General features: G+C 49.5%; 1 protein-coding gene across 4 annotated transcripts in view; it reads right to left on the bottom strand.

Annotated features, from left to right (window-relative positions):
- DUSP22 (dual specificity phosphatase 22) overlaps positions 1-11,143 on the bottom strand; it is a 61,224-nt gene extending 50,081 nt beyond the window's left edge. For 2 of the 4 annotated variants that reach the window (XR_004056798.1, XM_010374183.2), the window contains exon 1: positions 10,658-10,816. Coding sequence is in view for 3 of the 4 variants with exons in the window: in XM_010374183.2 (XP_010372485.1) it covers positions 10,658-10,678 (21 nt within the window). In the remaining variant the exon portion in view is untranslated. Of the gene's footprint in view, positions 1-10,657 lie in introns of all 4 variants that reach the window. The other 2 variants (XM_010374184.2, XM_030928610.1) reach the window with 2 other exon arrangements.
- Between the last annotated feature and the right edge of the window lie 1,236 nt (positions 11,144-12,379).

The following is a 12,379-nucleotide window of genomic DNA, read 5'->3' as shown; positions in this document are numbered from 1 at the left end:
CTCCCCATCCGAACTCCAGACTCTGTTAGAAACAGATTTCTGGGCAAGCCCTCCTCTCCACCTCCGGCCCCCATACGGAACGATTTAGCAGATCAGCAACGAGAACTGGGGGTGGTTTCTTTCACACCCATGATTTGCGAAATAGGAAGCAAATTCTTGTCTTGCCAGCACTTTGCATGGACACTCTGAAATTTAAATAAGGACACAGTACCATTCATTAAAATACGCTCACTGTATCACTCACCATGATCTCCAAGCACATACAACCAGCGGTTTTGGTGACACTTCACCACAGATCCCTGGATGTCCCAGCCTCACCCTCCTATCTGCCACTCCCATCCCCGCAGCTCCCCTATCTTTCTTCACTCCCACTGAGAAAGTCGAAAGAGCCTGTAGTACGGTTCTTCATGCTTGCCGATTTCTTCAAGAATCTTCCTGACCACCGGCTGCCTCGCTAAAAACTGCTGGCTCATGTCTAGTCATTGCAGGGGATCTATCGTGGCTCACATCAGGGCAGCAGTGCTAGGCCCAGAGTTAGTCTCTCTGCAGAGGGACAACTAGCCAAGGGGCCACGCAATGTATCAACCAAACTGGGACAGTCCAAGAATGAAAACAGGCTCTGCTAATCATCACTCCAGGACAACAGGCAAAAGCCAGCAGTGACCCGGGCACAGGGCTGTGCGATCGCCCTGGCTGACTCAATACCCAGAGTGGTAAGGATGCAAAATTAGCTTGGAGAGTGCCCCATGGGACGGAGCTCAGTTATGTCCGTGACTGAAGTCACCGATGGAGGCAGGTCGGGTTAGCTCCGTAACCAGCACCATGTGAGATGACGTCTCAGAGGACAACGCCAGCACCCACTGCCAGTGAGCTGAAACACCTGACAGGTCTTTCTGGAAGCATAATCAGTCTTTACAATTCTCCTGGGAGGAAGGGTGGAGACTATACTTTATCATTCCTATTTTGAAACACAGGAACAATGCAAGTTTGCCCTGGATGTGGATCCTGCTGATGTTCTCTGGCAACGCTTGGCTGCACAGAGCTTTGCTGTGTATAGTCTCTCATTCCCAAGGGTCTCTCTTGTCTTTTTCAGGATGTGGTGGTAGATACTAACGAGCATCATTGCCACGTGGCTCTTTTGGCTGGCAGTGCAATGACCCCTCCTTGACCAAACTTTAGCCAGGTTCCTGAGTCCTTTTCTCAAGAAGGCCCGGTATTGGCCGACTGAGTCCAATGCGAGCAGAGACCTGCTAAGTGTATCCCCTAAGACCCCACCAAGCTCCTCTTCCTCCAACCCGAGGTCTAATCCAGTTCCCGAGTGGTATTCCACCCACTCCCTCACCCTACCCTTAGCTTTCCATCCACCCTTGTCCCTGCCATACTGGAGTCGAGTCCTCCCCTGTTGCAATAGTCTTGAATGGAGTCCTCCTTGCTGGCTTAAGCAAGTGTCAGAAACACTTTTTTTTACAGCAGTGACTGCAAATGGCTCCATATCTCTCCAGTTACAATCACTGGGTGATTTTCTAGATCAGAACGTTTCTAGACCGTAAGCATGTTTATCTGCCCAAAGTCAGAGAACATATCGCCGTGGATCAAGTTACTCAGGCACAACGCTGGGCACTCGGGGTACAGGTGTGACTGAGAGACAGGGCCCTGCCCTCATGGAGCAGCTCACACAGGGAAAGTGGAGGTGACCTGACCACTCTGGGGTGGCAGAGGGCTTCCTGGGGACACTGACACTCGGGGGAACTGCAGCCCAAGAGGAGCGGGCAGACAGGTAGGGGACAGCAGAACAGTCAGCCTGGAGAAAGGGTCCTGTCTCTACTGGGGGGAAGTGGGAGAGAGGTGGAGAGAAGGCAGGGGCCAGTGCAAGGAGACGGTCCTGCACAGCGGACACTGTGGCCACTGGCCGCTATCCAGACTCCAAGTTAGGTGCCATGAAATGAAATGCTACTAAGATGCCCAAGATGTTTGGGACTGTGAGGAAGACAATCTCATGCATTTTAACTTAATATATCTTGAAAAGGTACGAAAAACAGGAAAGGTGCAGCTGTGTGCAAGCACACTCCCTTCTCACCATGCTCACCTCGGCGACGGCGGGGTCCTGGAGGAGGGCTTCCGCATTTCTCTCTGAGCTTGCCTACACCATCTGACGCTCTAGTCCTGTGCATGCACTATGCCAATTTATGGTGTTTTTTTTTTTTTTTTTTTTTTAATCAAGAGGGATTATTTGGAAAACAGATTACGGCCCATTTTTGCTTTTTTTCTTTGTACGTCTACTGCACAAACTAATAAATTTTATATTATCTTTAAAATTAAATGAGGGCATGAGAGTAGACCATCTCTACATTCTAATGTTATAGAACCATGATTTTCTGACTCCTAAATTCACCGTCTGGAGCCCGGCTTGCTGCAGAACCATCTCAAGCAAACCACTCTTTTCCCACCCCCATTGTCGAGTCCTCCTGCCCTTGACGATGCCACCTTCTCCCGGTCACCCCAAATGGAAAACCTGGGGCTCCCACCGCTGCGGCACCTCTCTCAATTCTCTGCTCCCCTCCTCCCGGGAATTAGAAGGCCTCTCACAGTATCCCTCCTCGGCCTTGCCCAGAGCCTCAATTCCCACGGGGGTTACAGTAGCAAACACTGAACTCATTCCTCTGTCCTATCAAATTAATTTTCTAAAGCCATATTCTTCCTGGGTGATTTTCTACCTCAAAATGTTCAGTGACAACCCTTTTACTTAAAAAATCAAGGCCAAACATTCAATAAACATTCAGCATGGCTTTTGCAGGTTGGCTCCAATGTATCTCTGAAGGGTTCCCCTAACTTCCTTCTCACGTCCAGCCGAGCCAGGTCACCCCCACTCTCCCAATACCCCTTACTGGTCCCACCTTGCAATAGCACTTTCTTTGCCCCAAATAATCATTCTAAACAGAGAAGAAGTTCCCACTGTGTGGGGTCCTTTATCCCTTGGGTTTGCTCGAAAATCACAAACCCCGTAATGGTCATTTATTTTATTGGTTTTCCAGGCTCTGAAATCCTTCCCTAGGTTTGGGGATATCCCGGGCCCAGGGAGTCTTGGTGGGAAGCAGAGCCCGGCTCTTCATACAGAAGCTGCCGAAGCCGGTACCTGCCCACACGAGCCTTTGCTGCTACATGGGTGTGACCCGTGTGTAACAAGTCTGCACGCCGACTGCAGGGACAGCCTAGAGTGTCCTCTTCGGCAACAGAGGCAGCAGGGCTGTTGGCACCTTCAGTGTCCACTGGCTGCAGCATCAGCATCTTGCAGTAGCCCCGGAAATGCTCTCACTGACCAGTTACAGCATCTGCTCCTGCCAAGGTTGCCCCGAGTCTGGCTCTCCAGCCTTCCAGGCTGGCTGCTCTGTTCTGTTCTACCTAAGGTAACCACATTTGGATGCTGTTGCTCACCACCACGGACCCTGATGCGGGCTTTCAACCTGGAAATCACAAAAATGTTGACCCATCTACTTTCACAATATTGTTGTTGCTGGTAATCCCTGAATACAGAGAAAGAGAACATGAAATAAAATCGAGTAACTTTCCAGCAGAGGAGACTTGGGAAAAACAAGGTGTTCATCTGGAATAACCTGGCTGACCAGTCAGCCCATGCAGGAGCTGAGCTCAAGCCAGAAGCAAGAAACACAGAGAGAAAACGAAATCATCACCACCTGGTAGAAAGCCAGGCCAAGCCGGAAAAAAAAGTTTGTCAGCACAACTGGGGAATGTCCCCCTACGCTCAAGTAAAGAGCACGGAATTGATGCTAATCCTGTCCGGGCCTCTGAACTGTCCTTTCCCTGTGCTGGGGACGCTGGTCCCGAGCGGCCTCCCATGAGATGACCACTTCCAGGGAGGTCTCTCCTGACCCCCAAACTCCCCGGCACTCTCTCTGTCGTATCGCCTTGCTTTATTTTCTTCACCACAGTTATCAGTGGCTAAATGGCTTCATTCATTTCCTGACTTTCGGATTGATCTTGCAGCAGGGGGTGCATCTGTCTTGTCTCCTAATGTGTCCCTAAAACTTGCCCAGAGTCGAACACACTGAGAGGAAGTCAGTGAATAAATGGTGATGAAACAGCACAGGCCACAGAGGAAGATGGTCTCTGGCCTTCCGCAGGTCGAAGACTCCTGTTTTCTGATACAAGACTGTCTGGGCATAGATAATACAGGCAGAACCTTTCTGCAGAAATGCTTTGAAATCATCCTAAAGATTCTCCATGCTTGATGGTTCCTCTTGATGGACAGCTTCCCACCCACGTGCTACACTGTGCTAACTCCAGCTTCACAGAAATGCAAAAACACAAATCCTCAGCCACAAAAACGCACTTAAGCACCAAAGAATACCGCTTCTAAGGCAGGAAATATTTTGAGTTTATTTTTTAAACATTTCCTTTAGTCCTTCAGGATGCATGGAATCTAAGAACCCCACCCAAACTGATGTTGAGAAGTAAATTCCTGGGCAAGCAGCTGCACAAGGCCATGTGTGGGGTGGGGGTGGGGGTGGAATCTTAATTCTTTCTATGTCAGAAAGGACTTTCTGGGTTTCAAAGCCAGGGATGAAGGGGAAAAACTCTGGTGGATTCCTTGAAGGGTTAAATGTCACAGAGACTTTTTAAATGCCATTTGGCCATGGACTTAACCAGTTTGCATATAAAAAGGGAAGAATATGAGAATATTCTCCTGGGCCCTTAGAACATTGCCTTTAACATCTGCTCTTCAACATGAAATAAAAATGTAATATTAAATGGAGAAAAGAGAGAGCCCTCGGGGGGTGGTGTAGAGGAAAGGAACCAGAGCCCACCAGCATGTGGCCATCTGTCTGTCAGTCCTGCAGCAGTGGCTGAGTGTTCACTTCCTGCAGGAGGCTCCTCTCTAAGCTGCCTGGGACTAATCTGCATGGCAGGGTCTTCGAGTCTTTCATATTAACAACCCACTATAGGATCCAACACAGTGCCTTGACAATAGCAGGTGTTCTATAATAATATCATGAACAGGTGAATGGATGGATGACTGGACTATGCAGGCAACCAAGTCACCTGCTGCCAGGTGGAAACGCATGAATTTAGCAGCACGAAGGTGCCTGACCTTCCAGCCCCTTCCCGTATGAAAATACAGCTTCTCAACCCTGTAAGCCCTATTCCATCTTTTGATAACTCTCCAGTTCCAGACCACACAGGCCTCAGGAAATTCTGAGAGGAAGAACCCTCAACAGTGGTTCTCAACTGGGGATGATTTCACTCCCCAGGGGTATCTGCCAATGTCAGGGACATTTTTGGTTGTCACAGGTGGGGAGGAGGTGCCACTGGCAACTATTGGGTGAAGATCTGAGATGTCGCTAAACCTCTCATAATCCACAGGGCAGTCTCACAAGTAATTATCCTGAAATGTCTACAGGAGCAGCCGCTGAGGAACACCGGCCTATGCCTGGAGGGAACATATTCCCCTTGAATTATAATCCTTTCCCAACTATACTCCCTCATCTTCCTAACAGGGCAAAAGCCATCCTCAAACAAGTGTCAGTCACATCCAAGAATACTCAAAACAGACTATATTTGAACTTTACAGTTTGGAAAAATGTGTTCTAATAAATTCCCATTTGCTTCTCCCAATAACTCAGTGGTAATTGGGGGAAGGTATCATTACCCTCATTGTAGAGCCAGTGAGGAGACTGGATTAGCTAACCACCTAAGGTCTTTTAGTTCTATACATCTATGAATCCAGGAAGGAAAAAAATCCTGACGCTTAGAAACATTTAAGTGACTTGTTCAAGATCACACCCGTGAAGCAGCAGAGAGGCGGAGGTTCCCCAGGTCAGGCTTTTTGGTAGCCAGCCCCTCTTAGCAACAGTGGGCTCCCCAAGGGAACGAGATGCACCCACTGAAGTGAGGCCTCCCAGTACCACGAGAGGCTTCCCGAGAAGTACAGGGATGGCAGCCATTCCCACCAGGCAGGGTGCTTTCAGAGGACACACAGCAGGGAGGAAGGAAGAGGCCACAAGGCCAGGCAGGCCAGATGCTTGATGAGCTGAACGAACCCTGGCAGTCAGTGGAGGGCAAGACGCCAACCAGAGGGTCCTCATATCCTGCCCTAGAACACGAGGCTTCAGCCCACTTTTAGGCTGATCAAGATAAAGACTTCTGGCACATGAGAAGCATTTCGGGCAGCCTTCTCTGACATAATGTTTGGCTAGAGACTAGTCGTTGTTTTGTTTTTAATGGGGTATTGTAGTACTGAAGACTAATAAGTAGACAGTGAGGACAGGAGTTTTGTTTACAGGCTCTCCCCCAAAAGATTTGAGGGTTCAGACTCGAGAGAACTTTGAGTCAACTAGGAGTTTTCAAAGGCTCCACAGGAACACGACATTTGCATGCAACACCCTGCTTCGTTTAACCCTAATCTCACCAGAGACATTTACTAGACGAACATCTCAGCAGACGAGTATCTTAGAGGCACTCTGCATTGTGGCTGAGCGACTGTGGCTTTGAGTCCCGGCTCAGCTACCCACCAGCTGGGTGACCCTGGCAGTTCCCTAACCTCTGTGCACATCAAGAAAACAGGCACGGAAATAACAGGACCTGCTTCATGGTGTTGTGGCTTACTCTACGTGGTAACGTACTCAAAACACACCATAAACTCATTGGCGATTATAATTTTGGCCCGCGTGGGGCATCTACCTAGGGATTGCACACACAAACAAACAAAAACAATTAAAAAAATAGTTTTAGTTGCTGCCTTTTACCCCCTTCTTTATAAATGTCAAACATGAAGGAAGAGAGGAGGTGATTTTGGCTATTTGACAAGTAATCGAAGCTATGAGGAGCTTTTCAAATTACTTTTCAGGAATTTTAAAACTGACTTGGGATGAATTGGCACCCAGCTCAAAGGAAAGACTTTTCCTATCCTCAAAATCAGTAGAGACTGGGGTCCAAACCCAGTTCCGCCCTGCCTAGCATTGGACCTTATTTATGTTACCTAGCCTCTCCAAATCTCCATTCCCCAATCTGGGCAAATAGAAGGTCGTTTGACCTTATATGGCTATCATGAGGCTGAGATTTTATAAAGTGTTAAAAAAACAAATGGTTCACAACGGTGTTGCTTTTTTCTTTGAAATGGGGTCTCGCTCTGCGGCTCAGGCTGGAGTGCTGTGGTACAATCACGACTCGCTCCAGCCTAGACTTCCCAGGCTCAGGTGATTCTCCCACCTCAGCCTCCCAAGCAGCTGGGACTACAGATGCAAGCCACCACACACTCAGCTGATTTTGTTTGTTTATTTGTTTGTATTTTTGGTAGAAACAGGGTTTCGCCATGTTGCCCAGGCTGGTCTTAAACTCCTGGACTCAAGCAGTCCACCTGCCTCAACCTCCCAAAGTGCTGTGATTACAGGCACGAGTCACCACACCCAGTCCTGCCTTCATCTCCTCATCTTTAATTTTCTAGAATACAAAAGCCTTTTTCCCTTCCATCTTCTGATAATCTGCTGTGTATACCTAATGGAAATTGGCACAGTATTTTGCCATACAGGAGACCGGAATGTACTGACAAGAAGAGCCATCATGGGGATGTGAAATAATAAAAACTGCTCTCCCAAAGCAGTCAGAATGGAGCCTGCACTGTTTAGACCAGAAATGTTCTTTTGCCAAAAATGACCAATGTGTGTGTATGAGATTGGAAAGAAATCTTGTCCCAGTAACCTCAGGGCACACACATTCCAAGTTATGTTAGTTCCCAAGGCATTGCACATATTTATAAATGTTCTTAGAAAATGTTCTAGGGGTAGCACCTTCCACTGATTCCGCAAATCAACATTCTTCTTTTATTACAGATGGGAAAAATACGAAGCCTCGTTCCAAGTCACACAGTAATATATGGAAAAGTTCTAGTTAAGGTTCTTAAGTTACTGGCCTCCAGCAATCTACTTTGCCACGAACTAACCTTGTGATTTGGGGTAGTTCCTCCTGATCTCACGTAAACACGTTTACTGCAGCAGGATTCCTTGCCTGGGCTGAATGCCCCTCCTAGGTCCCTTTTATCCCATCTTCTGCTTTCCCCACTTTTCTGAAATTGCCTATGTTATCCTCTGGAGCCTCTACTCCCCCCTACCTTGTTTGTTCTCTCTCTCTCTCTCACTCCCACACACACACACATCCTGTGTTGTGCAACACAGCAGCCATCAGCCACAGTGATTACTGAGTACTTCAAATGCGGCTAGTGCAAAATGAGACGCGATTTAGGTATAAAATACATGCTAGGCTTTGAATATATAAATGATCTGGGGATCCCGAGATTTTTCCTTTCACAAAGACATAGTAAAAAACATGAAATCTTCCACGAATAATTTTATATATTGGTTACATGTTGAAACAATAGTTTTAATATATTGTTAGATAAAATATATTATTAAAATTAATTTCACCAGTGTATTTTTTAATGTGGCTCCTGGAACATTTTAAGTTATAAACATGGCTCGCATCATATTAGTGCTGGACAAGTGTTGATCTATACTGAAGGTTCTGTGAAGGATTTCTGGGTCATTTACCACTGCACCCCCTTTTCCTCCCTCCCCACCCACTAGCACAACACCTGGCTCACAGTATGTACATAATAAATAAGTGTTGAAGCAGAGAAGTCTCTAAATCTCTCTATACATATATTTCTTTTTTTGTTTTGAGACGGAGTCTCACTCTGTGGCCCGGGCTGGAGTGCAGTGGCCCGATCTCAGCTCACTGCAAGCTCCGCCTCCCGGGTTCACGCCATTCTCCTGCCTCAGCCTCCCGAGTAGCTGGGACTACAGGTGCCCGCCACCTCGCCCGGCTAGTTTTTTGTATTTTTTAGTAGAGATGGGGTTTCACCGTGTTAGCCAGGATGGTCTCGATCTCCTGACCTCATGATCATATATTTCTTCATTTATACACTGTGAGTCTCTATTCACAAGATATTAAAAGTCAAGCAATTTATTACCCATTTTGAAAGGTAAAAAGTGTATGAATACTACTGCTTTTGTTGAAAAGCATGAAAATAACGTTGATCCCTTAGGCAACCATCTGTATTCCTAAATATATTTTTTAATTGTATTACACAAATACTATAAATTTAATGCTGAAAACGGTGGAGAGTGAACAACTCAAGTGGGAAAAACTGTAGAAATAACCAAAGGAAAGCTGAGACACCACCATCATCAACGGGAAGGCAAACGGAGCCCACAAACTGACGATGACCATCTTTATTGTTCTGTTTTAATTTAAAAAGCAGAAGGCTCGTGATGCCGATGGATTCCAGTGCTCATGGGAATATAATACAAGTATTTATCCAAGAGAGAGATAGTCTGTTTCCAAACTTGATCACTCGCCAAAAAAAAAAAAAAAAAAAAAAAAGTGAATACAATTCTGTTTACCAAAATACCTCAGTATTGTATGCAGGCCCCAAACACACAATAGTTCTTTCACAAACTGAGTAACCAGGACACAATAAACATGACATGGGCATGTGAAAAGTTAGACAGGTATTCCCTGGACTGACTCCCCACTGCATCTCCCCTTCCCTACCGGGAATCCACATTTGCAACACTCCAGCTCAAACACCCAAACCACTGCTGACCCCGTGTTGAGAGACATGGAAGAAAACACAGCCATGCTGCCATCCCCACCCAGTGTGGAAGCTGACAGCGTGTAGAGATGTGGGTGGGTGGAGCACAATCAAAAAGTGAAGCGGAAAGACGACTCATCTAATCCAGGACCATTCAAAGACCTGTAAAAAGGGACTGTCTTTGTTGTGGGCTTTGTAAAGTCTGGTGAATCCTTCCTTGAAACCAGCCAAGTACCAAGTAACAAAATCTTTAACCTTGTGGTTCACATGAACACACCCCGGCAACTCTCAGCCGCAAGAACTGGAATCTGGCAACTTCCTTGGACAGGAAAGGCGATCCCACGGCCTGGGAAGTGAGGTGCGGGGACACAACAGAACACAGGGTGGGGCCCACAAACGGACCGGACAAACGGAGCAACACAGATTTTCTAGAAGGCCTCATGGGGCAAGCAGCCAGCAACAGGTTGCCCTCGTCGCAGAAGTCACATGAGCTAATCAGCTCTGAATCTCTTCTCTGCTTCCCACTTATCGAGAAACAGCTCAGGGCTGAGGGCTCTGTTAACTTCTCTGTCCACAAGAAAAACGTATCTGCGCCCACAGGCAGCCACACAGAATCTGAGGAGAAAGAGGAAATTACAGCGGACGCCCGTTTACTAATGATGTGGGAGGGTGATGCTTCAAGAGCGCAGTTTGGGAGCGAAGAGGAGGGGAAAAAAGAAACCACATCCATTCGGCGCTCAGCTGATCTCTCGGCAGAACAAGTGTCCACGCTCCCGAAGCGCACGGCTCGTTCCAGCCTCAGACGCGCACCTGCTGCCAGGCGGCGGCCCGGGCTGCCCACCCGGAAGCCGGCAGGGCGGGGGCGGGAACCCTCCGAACCCCGACTCCGCAGTCGCCGCCCAGGCGCGCCGCCCCTCCCTCCGCGCCCGTCCCCCCGCGGGCAGGGGCACCCCGGGCTCGAGTCGCCGGGCAGCCAGGACCGGGCGGCCGGCACCCGTCGCAGAGGAGGCTGCAGAGCGGAGCACACCCAGCGCGAACGAGGGAAGACGTTACCTTGTTCATCCCATTCCCCATGGTGGCTGAAGGCGAACCCTAGCGCCCCTGGCCGTGTGCTCGCAGCTCACTATGGCATGTTACGGGGAGGAGCGGCGGCGGCGGGCGGGGAGGAGGCGCGCGGGCGGGACTGAGTGCGCGCAGTGTCTACAAGTCGGCGGCAGGGACGGGCCGGGCCACCCAGCGCGCTCCAGAGACCCGGCGCGGAAGGCAGGGCTTTCTGTCCGCGGCCTGGAACTTCCCGGCGGGAGCAGCGCAGGGGCCCCGGAGCCTGTGCCGGGCAGTGGTCCCGCCTGGCCAGTCCCCGCCCCGTGCGCACCGGGCAGGCCCAGCGTCCCTCCTCGGTCCGCCCGCCCGCACCCTGGGACTTGTAGTCGGGTTCCCGCTCCGCCTTCGCGGACCTCGGCTCGCGGCCGCCGGGCGGGGGAGGCTCGGGCTCGGGCGCGGGCTGTCGGGCGGCCCCAAGCCCAGAGCGCGTGCGCGGCCCGAGCCGGCCGCCGGGGCGCCCGAGACTGGGGGGCGGGGCCTGGCGGACGCGCAGGCGCTGCCCTGGCCCTGCGGCTGCGCCGGTCTCTAGCCCGCTCCAAGGTCGGGGGTGCCCGGAGCCCTTTGGCCTTTTCCCCCGGGGCGACTCCGGGGGCCAGTTACCAGCAGTCGCTACCCTGCCTTGGCTGCCTCCGTGAATCAGGTGCTAATCAGAGGCCTGGTCTCTGGGGCCTCCCCTGCCTGGGTTTTCTGAGTGCGACAGATTTAGGCCGGGGGATTTCCTGCGGCCCTGCCCGGTGCACCGAGACCCAGAAGGCTCGCGGGTGGGGAGAGGTGGGCTACGTGACTCACCCCAGCGAGGCCTGACCTCCCTACCCTGGGGGAGCAGATGGCTGGATCTCTGACCGCAGACCTCACGGCCTTGGGCGATGTGTATCCCTTAATGTCTGCATTGTGGTTCCGTCTGGAATGGATCAATTTCTAACCTGTCCAGAATTGTTTTGGGCATTCTATCAACGTTCGTAAATTCTTAAGTTTCTCTCCAGGGACAGAATCCTTGAGCCAGTATTTTTTCTTTTTAATGTATGTATCCTCAACCATGTCCTGAACATAGTAGGTGCTTATTAAATATTTGCTGAATGAGTACATGCATCAGTCTGATGTGCCCTGGCTCACCCCTGCTGACCTCATTTTATCTTCTTGCTAAGCGAGTTACAGACATGCTGGTCTCCTGTGTGTTCCTTGAACCTGTCAGGCTTGCTGGGCTGTACTCACTATCCAGACACCTGGATCCCCAGCTCTCTGCATAGCTGCCTCTTGTCTCTGAGGTATCGGCCCAAATGCCATCTCTCCTAAGAGGCTTTTCCTAACCACCCAGTTACAGGTGTGTCCTCCAGTCACTATCATATTACTCAGTATTATTGATCGGAAAATATATGTATTTGCTTTCTTTTTATCTGTCTCACTCGCCAGCAACTTTCAGATTAAAAAAAAAAAAAAAGTTGTCTTATTCAATACTACAGCCATGTGGCCTGGGACAGAATCTAGCACAAAATAGTGATTTTGTAAATATCTGTGAAATAAATTAATAATTTATTGTGGCCAAGAAAACGGGTGAGGTTCTGAGGAATGTGAACGTTTGGAAAGAGCTTGTAGACTCCATCTGTCGCCATTTCTGTCCTTGTACACCATATCTCTGGGCAAGAAATGGTATCAAAACCCTCCGTGTAGAAAGCC

Source organism: Rhinopithecus roxellana, chromosome 4 (assembly GCF_007565055.1).
Source record: "Rhinopithecus roxellana isolate Shanxi Qingling chromosome 4, ASM756505v1, whole genome shotgun sequence".
In the NCBI taxonomy this organism is placed as follows: Eukaryota; Metazoa; Chordata; class Mammalia; order Primates; family Cercopithecidae; genus Rhinopithecus; species Rhinopithecus roxellana.
Note: the sequence above shows the minus strand (reverse complement) of the source record. Positions and strands in the feature narration are given on the sequence as shown.